The sequence below is a fragment of the Rhinatrema bivittatum genome, chromosome 1 (genome assembly GCF_901001135.1).
Source record: "Rhinatrema bivittatum chromosome 1, aRhiBiv1.1, whole genome shotgun sequence".
NCBI lineage: Eukaryota > Metazoa > Chordata > Amphibia > Gymnophiona > Rhinatrematidae > Rhinatrema > Rhinatrema bivittatum.
The window spans coordinates 263,905,646-263,922,385 of record NC_042615.1 but is presented as its reverse complement, the minus strand read 5'-3'; the positions used below and the strand labels follow the sequence as shown (position 1 = coordinate 263,922,385).

Here is a 16,740-nt window from a genome sequence, read left to right as displayed (position 1 = left end):
CCCAAAAGTGGGGAGGAAATGTCTGTGCGTCTTATGGAGCAAATATTTAAAAAAAACAAAAACAAAAAAAAAACCCCACCTAGCTACAACCCCCCCCCCCCTCCAAAGACTTGCCAAAAGTCCCTGGTGGTCCAGTGGGGGTCCGGGAGCGATCTCCTGCACTCGGGCAGTCAGCTGCCAGTATTCAAAATGGCGCCGATAGCCTTTGCCCCCTGTCACATGTAGGAGCAATGGATGGCGGCAAGTCTTGGGGGGGTTATAGTTAATTAAATTTAAAGGGTTGGGATGCGGAATGGGGCCAAAAAAACCACATTTTATGCCCTCTCCTAATTTGCTCCATAAGACGCACAGACGCCCGGGAACAAAGCCAGTTTAGCACTTTTTTTTTTTTTTTTTTCTGGCTCTGAATCCTAGGTGGTTCTTATGGAGCGAAAATTACGGTAAGTGCCTGCCACCAAAAGTATGACCTTCCAGGTCAAATACTTCAGGTCACAGGTGCACAGCAGCTCAAAAGGAGCTTCCTTAGCTGAGCTAACTCCACACTGGAGTCCTAAGACTTAGCAGAAGGCCTTAAGGGAGGCTTCAATTGAAGCAGGCCCCCGCATGAAATGTACAACTATAGGCTATACAGAGATGGGCCTGCCATCTACACTATGTTGGTATGCGCCAATTGCACTAAGATTAACTCTGACAGAGTTGGTTTTTAAGCCAGCTTCCGATAGGTGTAGAAGGTAATCAAACAGTTTTTGTGTGGGGCAGGAGAATGGATCTAGGGCCTTCTGCTCACACCACAAATGTCCTCCACTTCACTCCATAGGACTTTCTAGTGGAAAGCTTTCTTGAAGCCACCAGGACCCGAGAACATCTTCTGAAAGAAAGGGGCTGCAGAATTAACCTTTCAATATCCAGGCTGTGAGCAATAGGGCCTTGAGGTTGGGATGCCAAAGCCTACCTTGGTCTTGCAAGATGAGATCTGGGAAAGTCCCCAAACTGACTGGTCTCCGGATGGACAACTCCTGAAAGAGTGGAAACCAGACCTGTCTCGGCCAATGAGGAAGTATGAGAATCATAGTCCCTTTGTCTTCACGAAGCTTCAAGAGAGCCTTTGCCACCAAGGAAATTGAAGGATACATATATAGAAAACCCTTGTCCCAATGAAGGGTGAGGGCATCTGAGGCTGTTTTGACATCTTGTCCTATGCAGGAAGCACAACCGAGGTACCTTCCTGCTGCAGATGGACGTAAACAGATCTATATCCGGGCTCCCCCAGAGGCAGAATATCCGATTTACTACCCAACCATCGGTCCAGGGATCACTCATGCGATCTGAAGGCTCAACTCATGTCTGCTACCATGCTCTCCGTCTGGCCAGGTACATGGCCCTGAGCACCATCCCGTGGGACAGGGCCCATGACCATATCTGGACCGCTTTCTGCCACAGGAGGTATGATCCCGTGCCTCCCTGCTTGACGACATATTACATGGCAACATGGTCATCGGTCTAGATTAGAACAATTTTCTTGGACAGCCACTCTCTGAAAGCTCCTTGCATGTACCTGTTTGCCCAAAGCTCCAGGAAGTTGGATTTGACAAGAACACTCCTGAGCGGACCAAAGACCCTGGGTATCGAGCCCATCTACATGAGCTCCCCATCGCAGGGTACGTAGATACATCCATGGTTACGACAATTTGAGTGGGCAGACTCCAAAATGAGATCCCTTGTTCCAGATTCGAAAGTGCCCACCACCAGAACAATAAGTCTCTGAGAGACTGGTGAGTCGAATGCTATCCTGGAGACTCTTGAGTGGCCTGGAGCCATTGTAACTTCAGGGTCCGTTAAGCTCTGCACACGTGTAAACATGCCAAGGGAATAACATGGATGGTTGCGGTCATATGGCACCACAGCCTCAACATGTGCCAAGCTGACAGCTGCTGGCTCTGTTAAATCTCTGCTCCAATGGATGCCATAGCAACAACCTTCTAGCGAGGCAGAAATGCCTTGGCCTGAACTGTACCTAGCAAGGCTCCTATGAAGTCCAATTGAGGTGATGGGCTGAGATGAGACTTTGGGTAGTTGAAAACCATCACTAGTGACTCCAACACTCGAGTGGTCAAGTACATGAACCTGACAGCCCCTGCCTGAGATGTGCTCTTGACCAGCCAATCGTCCAGATATGGGAAGACGTGCACTCCCACTCTACAGAGGTGCGCCGCCACCACGGCCAGACATTCAGTGAAGAGCTGTAGGGCAGACACGAGCCTGAACAGCAACACCCAGTACTAGGAATGCTGTGTTCCCATGACAAATCAGATAGGTTTCCTATGACCAGGGAAAATCTTGATATGAGTATATGCATTCTTTAACTCAAGGAAGCATAGCCAGTCGCCTTTTTGCAAAAGGGGGATCAAGGTGCCCAGGGAAACTATCTTGAACTTTTCTCTTTTTAGAAACTTGTTCAAGGCCTTTAGGTCTAGGATGGGACCAAGGCCTCTTGCTCTTTGGAATCAGGAAGTACCTGGAGTAGAATCCCTGCTCTCTTTGCCCTAGTGGGACAGGCTCGACTGCTCTGCAGTTGAGAGAGGAGAGCTCTGCTTGTAGTACCTCCTGATGCGATACGGGTCCGTATCGCATCAGGAGTCCACGAAGAACCGTAGCCAGCAGCTCAGGTATGGGAGGCTGGCTTACGCTTCCTACAATCTAGTCAACCCCGTCCTGGGATTTGACTGGGGCACCAGTTGTGGCTTGGGAGCTCACTGCTGCCTGGGACGGCTGCAACAGCTCACTCTCCGGGAATAGGAGCAAGAGGGCGGTAGAAATACTTTCACTGCCCTTGCTTTGCCAACCTCCTGGCTGAAGAAGTTGGGTCTGAAGTGCTTGTGCAGAGTTGCCAGGGGGTCTCATGGTGATCCCGCAATGACGCCACCGCGTCCCCTCACATTGTCTCCAAAGAGATTCTCTCCAGTACATGGCAGGTCAGCGAGTCTTTCCTGTATCTCCAGTCGGAGATCCGAGGCCGCAGTCATACCATGCTGCAAGCACCAATTCCCATGCTGAGACTCTTGCGGCTGTCTCGAAAACATTGCAGGTGGAACACACCTCTTGTTTTCTGCACTCCAGGCCCTAACATTCCACCGACAAAAAGGTGCCTCGCTGCTGTTGAGGCAACTGTTAGGCAACCTCCTGAACCTGTTTCATGTAGAACCAGTAGGAGGTGATGTGGGCAATGAGTATAGCCCCCTGATGAACTTTCCTCCCAAGTGCATCCAGCACTCTGTGATCCTCTCCTGGGGGCACCGAAGCATGGGTCTGAGAACCCTTGGCCTGCTTCAGAGCAGATTCTACCACTACAGATTGGTGTACCAGTTGACACTTCTCGAATCTAGTAGTCTGTTGGACCAGGTAAACCCTAGATGCCTTCTGGTAAACAGGAGGAACTGTGAGAGGGTGTTCTCATTTCCTCAACAGCAACTCCTTAAAGATTTCGTGCATTGGGACCGCCACAATCTCTTTAGGAGCCTCCACAAATTAGGGGATCTCCAGCCTCTTGTGCAGGGCATCCTCCTCAGTCATCAACTGAAATGGGATGGTCTCCATCGCCCGCACAAAACATGCGAAGGTCAGGTCCTCAGAGGGAGACTATCTTCGCTCCTCTGGAGAAGAGGGCTCCGAGGGGAGATCCTCAGAATCCTCTGAGGAAGACTGCAAAATGTCATCCCCCCAGGGCTCATATGGGACGTCATCCTCGCTGTAATCTACAGGGTATGAGGCCCTAGGTGCTCGGCCTTTGTTCGGGGGCATGGGCACCGGCAAAGCTGGGGGGGGGGGGGGGGGGGGGGGACACGGGACTACAGGCCACGGTAGTGCTGTCGGCACTGACGAGGCCTCCTCCTTCTTGGAACCGGTGACGACCATCGCATCAATGGAGGGCAGCATCGGTACCCATCCAGACACCAATGGCTGCCCGGAAACTGACAGCAGCTGGGTCAGTAAGACACCAATAAACACATTGAAACACTCCAGCAGGGAAAACCTGGGCACCAATACCATCTGTACCACCAGCTCGATGCCCCGCAGTGCCTGATTGACCACCAACTGGACTCTACGCTCTAACTCCCCCTTCAAAGTTTGCAAATGCCAAAACTGACTGGGAAGCAGGAGGGTTAGCCAGATCTTCCTTGGACCCTCAAGGTGGATCGGCAACTGACACCAGGACTGGTGGAGACAGTGACAGACCCCCGGCATCGAGGGAGGATGGGCACTCTTTGCCTCAGGGTTGCTACAGCGTTATCACAGCAAGTACCCGCACCAACCCAAGCCTGCCACCGTGCATCCAGGGTAACAGATGCCAATGCTTCCTTGGCCTCCCTCAGTGCTCAGCCCAGTAATTCCCTGGTGCCGAGGTCAACAATGATGAACCCAACGTCCTTGACCTGGAGGAGACAGACAGTGGTCTGACCCCGCCGGTGTCGTGGACTCGGTGTCCATCAGTGTGGCTCCTTGGTCCTTTGGCGTCAATACCACCGATGTTAATGTCAATGGCTCAGACTTACTTGACATCCATTTGGGGACGTTTGCTCGCACATGCAGCACCCCTGAATGTTGTGCGATGCCCTCAGGCAGAGGATGCACACCTCGTGCCAGTCTGTAATTGACAGTCCTCGGGCACTGAGGGCATCAGCAAAAACCAGATAAGGCCATGACGACATGAAATAAGAGGCGCAAAACGACACGGAGGTGGCGGGCAATCGATGCCAGTGGGCACCAATGTACCGCCGCCATAAGGGATGAAGCAAAAAGAAACTTACCGAACCAGCAAAAATCTATATGGCAAGCGCAGGGGGACCGAAGATGGACCCGAAACAAGAAAAACCATGAAAAAGAAGATGAATTGGCAAAAGTTTTCCACTGATACTTTTTTTTTTTTTTAGCTTAAACAGAACAAGCTCACAGATCACCATGTGAAAGCTCCATTTGGGGGGGGGGGGGGGGGGGGGGGGGAGGAGACGGGACACGGACCTAAAGAGGGACTCTGCATGGCATCATGGATTTGGGCATGCTCAGTGTGCCTAGTCAAAGTTCTAGAAACATTTACATAAGTTTTCTGTGCCGGACTCCATCTGATGATGTCACCCACATGTGAGGACTACCATCCTTCTTGTCCTAGAAGTTTGTATCCCTGCTTTTAATAAACCAGCCAGCGACAACATTTAAACACATTGCATAAACCTGAAATATTTGTGCTTAATAGAAGTGGAAAATCCCATATGACAAACTACAGCTAATTTATATATTTCTCATGGTCTTTGTTGAGCAATGTATTCTTTCACTACATATAAAAAGCAGCTCTTAGCATTTTGTCCCCATGGCTGCTATTTGCATAAAATAATTAGCACATACTACTGAGTAGAATGCAAACTATTTGCATGCCACCAAAACAGATCCATAGCTGATATTTAAAGGGGCATGTAACCACAAGGTAATACCCCATTCACCCTCTCATCAAATCCTCATGGTGAACAAAAATCTTGCCCTAGTGGTACCCTCCATCACAGCCTCCCTCAGGAGCCCTACCCAACAGTTTGTAGGAAGCCCCCGTCCCCAAAAATAACTTAGAAAATTTGGGGTCCTCCCAAATGGCCCCAACCTGAGGGTAAGCTAAAGTCTTCAGGGTTAAGAGTGACAGAGCATTGCTCCTTTCTTCCAGTCTCTGAAGATTCTCAGCTTGCCCTTGTGGGGTGAGGGGGAGTTTCCACAAGGATTTGATTGCCTGGTGTGGAGGGGTAGGGCTATGTTAATTGTGGAGGAAAGAAAGAGATAAATGTGGGGATAGGCATGTGGTTAATTTTATGTTAAGTTAATATCCTCACCCCAAAGAAACCATACAGAACTTCGATCTAAGACTGGAGGCAACTGGGATTTAAATATTAGTGTTTGGTCCTTAGAAAGTTGTAGGGCTGACTGGGGGGGGGGGGGGGGGGGGGAGGAATTCAGTGTGTGACGTGGAATGTTGACAGGGAAGGGGAGTTTGGGGAGAGGATATACATTTGCATTCAATTTTACCCCATCCTTTCTGATAAACACTTATGAGTCTGATTTATAAAAGTGACTTATTTAGAATCTATTTCATGAATTGCTTATTAAAATCTATTCTGAAAGCAAAATGCTATATTTTGTAGTACTGCAACCTAGTTTACTAGTCTTCAAACTGTAAAAATCACTGTTAAAACTGTCCTGTTGCCAGTGACTAGTACACATTTCCACACGCAAATAAATGCCCATGCAGTCTGCGGGCCTGTATCAAAAGTGTGAAGGATATTTTTTATACTGTCCCTGTGGGATAGCAAAATAATTGTACAAGTGTCCACAATATCTCAAATGATTTACATAATCACACTTATACAATTTACTACTGTAAGAAAAAAAAATACTGACCCTTTGAAGAGGATTATATACTTCTTTAGGGGCTGGCTGTCCAGAGGTTTTACCAGGCACACTTGAAACAGGTGGTTTATTTGTTGATGTATTAACCGGCTTCCTCACAGTCCCCGGACCGGCAGCACCAGGCTTCCTCACAGTCGCTGGGCCAGCACCAGGCTTCCTCACAGTCACTGGACCGGCTGCTCCAGGCTTCCTCACAGTCGTCGGACCAGCAGGACCAGGCTTCCTCACAGCCGGAGGTTTTTTTGCTTTTGAAGTAGAACTCTGCATCTTAGAAACAGTAGTTTTAGCTGCCACATTTTTAACAGTTGTTGGGGTCTTCGCAGTCTGCGTCAGAGATTTAGTTTGGTTTGATTCTTGTTTATTTGATGAAGTAACCACTTTAGATGCAGAACTGTGTACTGCAGCTTGAGAATCCTTTTTCTCTGCACAAAACAAAATTCCTTGGTATAATAAAATGACAAAGCAATTACATATTTATAAGCAGACATAACATTTCACGTCAGTATAGGAAATGTAGATGCAAACTTAAATTCATCACAATGCTTATTTCTGCACCATCTGTTAGTAAAAAATAAAGTTTGCATACCATAAAATGTGTTTTCCATAGATAGTAGGATGAATTAGCCATAACCTGTGGGTGATGTCATCAGGCAGAACTGAACAAAATGGTCTCTCCAAGCTAACAGAGCATTGAGCTCTACTGAACACATGTAGCTGTGTCTGCACAGGCATTGCCTTAAAATATCCTCAGTCTATTTCAAAGCTAAGATAAGGGTAAGTCTGCTGCCCAAGGAGAAGAGCAGGCATCTCATGGCTAATTCATCCTGCTATCTAAGGAAAAGACCATAATGTAAGCAAACTTGCTTTTTTCCCCAATTGATAAGCAAAGCTGAATAAGCCATGATCTGTGGGGAGAGAGTTGCCATGGAGTGATCAATTAAAAACAATCTGCACTCCACCATGGATACCAGACTACTTGTGAAGTGGTGCAGCACTGGCCATTCTACCGCACCATCCACAGAAGGCAAAGTATCTAGGAGTAGTGGGAAGTGAACATGTGCAATGACGACCTGGTAGTTGCTTTATATGACTTCAAAATGGAACCTCTCTGAGGTGCACAAAGGAGACCCCGCGAGTCAGCAAAATTGTGAAAAAAGTTTTTCAAAAGTAGGCCCAAAAGTTAGCAAAAGTGAAGCTCTCATCCAACTGGGAGACAGGCTATGCAAAAAAAAAAAAGACACTGAAGGGGACCCCCACATGGGCGCGAAGGATAATGCATTCTGAGCATGCTCAATGAGGCTCAAAGTTCTTGAAACTTTGGCAAAGCTTTCCATGCCAAGTTCCATCTGATATCACCCATGTGTGAGGACTGCCAACTTGCTAGTCTTCAGAGAATAACTGTGCCTTGTTGATGGCTTTCTGGCTGAAAAGAGTACATTTTAAATTTGATTGGGAAGAGGCGATTGTGTTAGGACCAAATGCTCAACATCCATGCTGTCAGATTGTGGGATGGCAGAGTTGGGTGGAGAAGAGAGCCCTCCTCTTAGAATAGGAAAGAGATAAGTCTCTCAAAGGAATGGGAAGTCTGATGGATCAATGAACTAGATGGGCATACCATGGTTGTCTTAGCCATGCTAGTGTAATTAAAATCACTGTGGCTTATCACATGAGTTTTTAAATGGTTCTTGTTATGAGTGGTATTGGAGGAAAAGTGTACATGAGGTGGTGTTCCAGGAAATTAGGAAGGTAACTACAGCTTTGCATAGCAAACTGGGTCGAATAGAGAATTGATCTAATTTTCGATTCTGTTCCATTGCAAAAAGGTCAATGCATGGGTGATCCCACAGATTTGCTATGGTTTCAATCAAGGACTATTCGAGTGGGTGGAATATTCTGCAGAGTCTATCCATCATTGTGTTCACAATGGTAAATAAGTGGCTTGAAGTGTGGAACTGTTTGCAGGAAGCCCTGCCATATGTGCAGGGCTTCCTGGCACAGGATCCATGATCCAGTTCCTCCCTGTTTGACACAGAACATCGCTATTTGATTATCTTTCTGGATTATATCCTTTCCTCTGAGGATGTAAGTGAATGTGCACAGGATGCTGCACATAACTTTTGAGTTCCAGTAAGTTGATTTATGGATGTTGTTCCTGAACGGTTTATACCTCGTGTCTGTAGTGGCCTGATTGGGGTCCCCAGTCCACTGTGGAGGCATCGGTGATTAGTATGATTTCATACGGCACTGGCTGCAGCGGAGAGCATTCCTGAAGTATGGCTGATTGTAACCAATGTATTTCTTCCCTCATCCCTGGGGTGAGTGTAATCATATGAAGTGATTAAAGGAGCTGCTTTCACTGAGCTCTTAATCCCCACTGCAGTTGCCAAATGTGCAAACGCATAAATGGGACTATGAATTGCCATTGCTAGATATCCCAAGAATACAGCAGGCTGTTATGTTCTCAGTACTGCATTGCTGACTTTGCAGAGTGCCTCTGCTCTATCTGAAGGAAGAAATGCCTGCCCTTCATAGTATCTATAATGGCTCCAATAAAAATTAATTCTTAAGAGTAGGTTCCAAAATTAATTTTTCTAATTTTACCAGGAATCAGGAATTCAAAAAGGAATATTGCTAACTGGTAATGTGACTGAAAAGTCTCTTGATGGGCTTCCAAGAGCCAGTTGTCCAAACATGGGAATATTTGAAACCTTTGACAAGGCAGGTGAGCCACGACCACTGCAAGGCATTTTGTGAAGCCTCGGGGGAGCTGAAAGTCCAAACATTGTATTTGTAGTAACAAGTGCCCACTTTGGAACACCAACAAGAAGGGTGTATTGGAATGTGTGCATAAGCATCATTGAGGTCCAAAGAGCACATCCAATCATCCTACTGAATGAATGAAAGGTTTGTGCTCAGAGAAGTCATTTCGAATTTCTCCTGGTGGAGATACTGATTGAGATTTTGGAGATCTAAGATGGGACAAGTTCCCCAGTCTTCTTTAGAATCGGGAAGTATTTGGAGTAAAATCACTGGTTGTGAAGGGAAGCAGGTATTTCTCAAATTGCATTCTGTTGCAAGAATTCCTGAACCCTGGTGCTGCAGAAATGGAAGGTGCCTGGGATCAGACTGTGGCACAGCAATGGGTGGGGTTAACGGTTTGCATGTGAAATTGAGATGGTAGCCCTGTTGTGTAAGAACAAAAATTGCCATGCTGGCTCAGACCAAGGGTCCATAATCAAGCCCAACATCCTGTTTCCAACAGAGACCAAACCAGGCCACAAGAACCTGGCAATTACCCAAACACCAAGAAGATCCCATGCTACTGATGTCAGTAACAGCAGAGGCCATTCCTAAGTCAACTTGATTAATAGCAGTTAATGGACTTCTCCTCCAAGAATTTATCCCAACCTTTTTTAAACCCAGCTACACTAATGTTGCATCCAGTGCTAGACGGCTTCGCCCCGTTTGCCTCACCTTACTCACGGCTCCTCCCACTTATCTAGGAAAGATGGCTTCCGCAACATCTACAAACCAACCTCTCCGGCGTCCCCAGAACGGCTATGGTGCAGCCTCCTGCCATTGCTCCTCCGAGGTACCTACTAGGGTGCACGCGCGCAACCCACCTCTTTGTACCACCCTTGGCGCGAACCTCGAAGGCGGTCCCTCATGCTGACGTCACACCATCCGGGAATATTACCTTCACTAGTTTGCTAGCTCATTGAGTTAGCAAGGACTCAAAGTCGTTCTAGTCTACGCTTCTCTGCCGCTTCCGTGCTGTCGCTGGAAGCTCTCTCTCTCTGCCCTTCGGGGTTAACTGCTAACCTGGGTACTCGCTCGAGGGCCTGCTCTCCCTGACTCGGTGCCTGTACCTTCAACATACCTCCTCGAATCGAATACCAACAGCGAACACCTAGTGAGTACTCTAACTCGCAATCTATCTCATCCACCGTATCTCTTATAATCTCTTATAGAAGCTATGTTCTCCACCTCTTATCATATAATTGTTCCTTTAAAATTTCCATCGCTAGCTCTTTTTCCCTCTGCCACTCTCCCCTCCCCCCCTCCCTGTTCATTGTCATTTCTCCAATTTTTATTGTTAAATGTAAACCGGCATGATGTTCCACACGAATGGCGGCGTATAAAACCTTATTTATATATAAATAAATAAATAAATAAATAAATAAATAAATAAATAAAATCTCCCAGCTGGGAAACCTGCTGCGGAACCTCCTTTCACCATCAAGGAGAGAAGGGCTCCCTCTGCCGAGGTCCCTGAGACTGCAACTACCAGACTGCCTCACTATTGCTACCTCTGGTGGCTATCTTCAAGCTGTTTAATAAAAGAACTAAACTGTGTTTTGTGCATTACATATCTAGCCCAGTGCTGTGGCTCCTCACGGGGCTCCTCCCCGTGAGCATGGTCATCTCCACAGCACCCAAGGATCCACCAAAACACACTTAACCATAACAACTAACTGCACTAACCACATTCTCCGGCAACAAATTCCAGAGCTTAATTGTTCATTGAGTGAAAAAGAATTTTCTCCGATTAGTCTTAAATGAGCTACTTACTAACTTCATGGAGTGCACCCTAGTCCTTCTATTATGCGAAAATGTAAACAGATTCACATCTACTCGTTCAAGACCTCCCGTGATTTTAAAGACCTCTATCATATCCCTCAGCCATCTCTTCTCCAAGCTGAACAGCCCTAACCTCTTCAGCCTTTCCTCATAGGGGAGCTGTTCCATCCCCTTTATCATTTTGATCGCCCTTCTCTGTACCTTCTCCATCGCAACTATATCTTTTTTGAGATGTGGTGACCAGAATTGTACACAGTATTCAAGATGCGGTCTCACCATGGAGCGATACAGAGGCATTATGACATGCACTACTTAAGACCCATCAATCCTTGGATATTTAATTCCAGACTGTTAGAAACAGTTGGATTCTAGTCCCCAACTGATGGCTCGATAATAGATTCTGATGGATCAAAAATTTATCCTGATTTTACCAGTTGCTGCTGTTGTGGCTTCTGCTGGTGATGCTCTCTTGGGTGTCCTCTCGTTGGAGCCGGCTGAGACTGCTGATGGTGTATCTGCATAGCAGGTAATCAATATTGATGGCATGATCTTTTCAATTCCCAGATAGTAACAGCGTTTGTTGAATGGCCTTCTTTTGGATGGGTATGGAACAAAACTAACTACCACATTATGTTCTTTGATCTGGTCTACAGTTTCACTTATCTTTTCCTTGAAAAGGTTGTTGCCCAGAGACAGGAGGTCAGTTACCTTTTCATGGACGTTTTTCCCTAATACTACTGGCCCGGAGCCACACCATAGACATGCTCCAATCAACGCATATGTTCAAGCTGTGGTATTGAAGGATTTATTCATTGATCAAAGAAGATGCTGGACAGCTTCCTCCAAATTGTAGCATGGAGCAGAGAAAAACCATTCACCTGTTTCCGAGCAAATAAAAGGTTTTGAATTTTGAACACAATCAAATATGATGAACCATACAGAATTGGTGTTGTATGATTGCTATAAGCATGGTGCCATGGAAAACCTCTGTACCAAACTCATCAAGGATACAATGATCTTTTCCTGGAGGAGTATTGGCTTCAAGATGGGTCTTTTTTGCCTGCAACACAGACTTATGTGGGAGTTGTACTACCCATAACCTACGGACTTTTTTTTTATACAGAGTTTAAGATCTAGTTTACAGGTGGCTGTAATGCCTGAGTAAGGAGTTAACCACATCTTCACGAGCACTATATCTAGCACCAAGTGTGTTGGCAAGACAGAAGGTTCTACCAGAAAGTCCAGGATTTTTAATATCCCCAAGACCTCTGGTCTGGGTCCTTACTTACTGCTATGTATAATGCCGTTCCCATCTTCTCCACAAGCTTGGAGTTATGTTAAATCCTCTAGTGGAGAAGTGTGATCCTGCAGCCCTGGAGGCAGGTCAGAAGGAATGTCTGTAGAGCTGCCAGGGGACTACCCTGGAGAATGAGTGCTGGACCAGAAAAACTGTGTGAGTGAGGATGGCTGATAACTTTTGAGGAAACCTGAAGTAGGTGGAGGTCATTCGCTGGAGGTAGAACTCCTGAAGAAGATGAAGTTCATAATGGTGAGCCACCAGACAATACTTTGAGGGGGGAAAAGGAATAATTTGAGTATGCCAGCGGGAACAACTGTTCTGGTTATAGTACAAAGGAAGCGTATTATGTCTATTATTTTTTCCATGGGCTGTTGAGATCTCTGAACTGATAGTGGTGTGGCATCTTCCTTTCACACTAGAACAGATTTGTACTCAGTTATTGGTGGCACTACTTCCAGGATAGGATCACACCATTGAGTGCATGTATTCATCAACTGACTATTGAGACATCAATATCTGGATCCGAATTTCCACTAGGAAAACTCTGTCCTGTCCCATGTAAAACCGGACCCCTGGATACTCCAATGACTGGGCTAGATTGCTCTTGGTCAGGTTCACCACCCAACCGAGCTCCTGCAATAAGGGGATCGCCTTCTGTGTAACCAGGCGGCACTCTTCGTGAGACGTGGCTCGAATCAGCCAGTCGTCCAAATACAGGTGCACCAGAATTCCTTCTTTTCGCAAGGCCACCACTATCACCACATAATCCTGGAAAATATTCTGGGAGCGGTGGCTAGACCAAAAGGTAGCACCCAGAACTGATAATGGCACCCCACCATCGCAAAGCGTAGGTTTTCTGACCAGATGGGAATATGGAGGTAAGCCTCTGACAGATCCAAGGTGGTCTGAAATTCCCGACTGCACCATTATTACAGAGTGTAAAGTTTCCATTTGAAAATGAGTCATCTTCAAGTGATGGTTGACCTTCTTGAGATCCAAGATGGACTGAAAGGAGCCCTCCTTCTTGGGCAGAACAAAATAAATGGATTATCGCCCCATATTTTGAGATATGGGCACCAAAACCACAGCCCTCAGTCTGAGGCACCTTTGAAGTGTGAACTCCACTGCCTGCTTCTTCTGCGCAGAGTGGCAAGGGGACACCATGAACAGATCCAGAGGAATACAGTGAAATTCCAGTGCATACCCTTCGCGTATCACATCCAGAACCCACTGGTCTGGCATGATCTCGACACCTCTGATAGACGTTCCCCTGTTTCCTGTTCCGGAAGCTGGGTCGGCAAGCCTTCATTGGGAAGCTTGATAAGGTCCACCAACCGAACCCGCCTCTCTTGGGCTGCCGGCGATGAAAGGACCGAGAACTACCGAAAGGCCGAGTCCACTGAAAGGTCGTCCCTCTGTAGGAACAAAAACGGCTGGAACCCCGGAAACGACCCCTCATACCAAAGGGGCGCTGAACCTGTTTCTTATCCTCCAGCAACCGAGGTACCAGAGACTCACGGCACTTACTGGCCAGTTTCACCAACTCACTCCCAAACAAGAGCAAGCCTTTAAAGGGCATCTTGGTAAGGTTGGCTTTGAAAGCTGTTTCAGTTTACCTATTTTGCAACCAGAGTTAACGCCTGGCCGCTATCACCGAAGCCACTCCTCTGGCTGAGGTATATACCAGATCACAGCCTGCATCTGCTAAAAAGGCGGCAGCAGCCTCCATAACCGCTTTGAATTTCCCTCCAGACAACCTCCTGAGACAGAAGCAGACAAGATCTCGCCACTAGGGCGCAATAGGAGGCAATCTGTAAAATCATCGCCACTGCCTCAAAGGCTTGCTTAAGAATAGCCTCAATCCTATCATGTACATCTTCAAGGCTGCTAGTTGTCTGCTTAGACACAGCGCACACCAGAGGATCCACTTTTGTAAAACGTAAACGCTCTCACATAACCGGAAACAGAAGGTACAGGTCTTCCAATGTCCAACCCCCTTTAAAATTTTCTTCTGTGGCATCCCATTCCAAATCAATCAATTCCTGGATGGCATCCATCACCGGGGTGGGGGGGTGGGGGGGGGGGGGGGCTTTACCTAAAGAAACCAAAATGGGATTCTTCCTCTGCTCTGCCATAGCATATGAAACAGGAACGACCAGCTGTTTCAAGGTCTGGGAAATCAGGACTGGCAGTTCATCTCTCTGAAAGAACCACAACATAGTTCAATGCGGTTCCAGCCCTGGAGGAATTTCCCCATCTTCCAAGGAATCAGAATCTCTCTCATCATCAGTGCCATCCGGATTCTTTTCGGAAACACCCACAGTGAACAGAGTCTAGCCCGCGGCGTTTGAGCATAGGACTGGAAGTGGGATGATGAGGGTTTGACCAGATAGAAATGGGAAAAGCAGAGGACTATGCCTGAAGAAAGAAAAAAAGTACACCCAATAAAAAGCAGCCAGGCACGGACCAAGTCCAGAAGGAAATGGAGCTGGTCCCACAGAACTGTCCTTACCAGCGGAGGAGTCAGTAAGGGAGAACCAAGATCTGGCATCCCCCCAGTCAAAGCCATGACAACCCATCTTCAGAATTGGAAGAGCCAGGCTTGGCAAAGTTCGAGGAAGACAACTCTCCCTGAGCATCTGAGCAGCGTTGACACAGGTTAGAAACCAGGTCAGGCTGAGAAGCTCTAACATGACAGGCAACACAAATAGGAAGCAGCTTAGGCTTCTTGCTTACTGGTGCCAATGCTGCAATAAAACGTGTGTCGGAACAGCTTGTGCACAAAAATGAAATGCACCCAAAAATAACTGCCTAGAAGAAAGCACAGCAAGGTCAATGCACAACCTGTGCGCCAAGTTAAATGTGGGGGGAAAAAAAAAGTTTGCACGCGTAAAAAGTGCTCCAAAATCCGAGTGCACAACACAAGCATAGAGCCGACACACTGTGCACATGGACGACCTACAAAGGGCAGCAGAACATGCACATGAGCATGCGAAAAAGGCTGCCGCGGTCTACCATGTGGCACCCAAGAAAAAAGCCCAAGTACGAGGCCTAGCCCACTGGGGGCTGCTCAACACACCAGGCTGCCCATTTCCCAATGGAAGCGGGAATGAATGTTGGCACGGCACACCGATAACTGAGATCACAGGAAGCCCTGAAACACTGTGATTCGAGTAAAACTTTTTTTCTTGTTAAACCTTACCTGAGCTCAGCTTTCACCGGCTGAGTACAGAGACTATCTCTGGCTGCAGGAAGAGAGGGCATCTGCCGCCACCGCTGCACTTGGCCTCCTGCACCCGCTGCCTTTCAACTGAACTAGCAGCTAGGTTCATGCCAGGAAACCCAGCTATCAGACCAAGGCACACCTCTGAGGGAGAATGGAAATTGCCTCCGGAATTCTCAACTAGGGGAGTGTCCTTCAGGTATCTCTGCAGTAGAGTGGGGTCTTTTTTCCTGAATTTAGAATTTCACATTTTTTTCATTCAAAAAGCTCAAAGCAATCCCCATAGGGAATGCACATCCATCATCTGCTGGAGATGGAGAATACTGGCAGGCTGGGGTCACTGCAGGGTTATATATACACTGTGATTGTGATAAATTGCAGGAAGACCTTGTAAGGCTGGAAAATTGGGCATCAAAATGGCAGATGAAATTTAATGTGGATAAGTGCAAGGTGATGCATATAGGGAAAAATAACACATGCTATAGTTACACAATATTAGGTTCCATATTAGGTGCTACAACCCAAGAAAGATCTAGGCGTCATAGTGGATAACACATTGAAATCGTCGGTTCAGTGTGCTGCGGCAGTCAAAAAAGCAAACAATGTTGAGAATTATTAGAAAGGGAATGGTAAATAAAAACGGAAAATGTCATATAATGCCTCTGTATCGCTCGATGGTGAGACCGCACCTTGAATACTGTGTACAATTCTGGTCGCCACATCCCAAAAAAGATATAATTGCGATGGAGAAGGTACAGATAAGGGCTACCAAAATGATAAGGGGAATGGAACAGCTCCCCAATGAGGAAAGACTAAAGAGGTTAGGACTTTTCAGCTTGGAGAAGAGACGGCTGAGGGGGGACATGATAGAGGTGTTTAAAATCATGAGAGGTCTAGAACAGGTAGATGTGAATAAGTTATTTACTCTTTCGGATAACAGAAAGACTAGGGGGCACTCCATGAAGTTAGCATGTGGCACATTTAAAACTAATCGGAGAAGAAGTTCTTTTTTACTCAACGCACAATTAAACTCTGGAATTTGTTGCCAGAGGATGTGGTTAGTGCTGTTAGTATAGCTGTGTTTAAAAAAAGATTGGATAAGTTCTTGGAAGAGAAGTCCATTACCTGCTATTAAGTTGACTTAGATAATAACCACCTCTATTACCAGCAACGGTAACATGGAATTAGACTTACT

At 46.7% G+C, this 16,740-nt stretch overlaps 1 protein-coding gene across 5 annotated transcripts in view; it reads right to left on the bottom strand.

The window, feature by feature from the left end:
* The window catches only part of ZNF638 (zinc finger protein 638), a 497,682-nt gene that overhangs the window by 303,063 nt on the left and 177,879 nt on the right, over positions 1–16,740 (bottom strand). For all 5 annotated transcript variants that reach the window (XM_029594449.1, XM_029594439.1, XM_029594458.1 and 2 more), the window contains exon 6: positions 6,433–6,863. In XM_029594449.1, the coding sequence (XP_029450309.1) occupies positions 6,433–6,863 (431 nt within the window). The remainder of the gene's footprint in view (positions 1–6,432; positions 6,864–16,740) is intronic.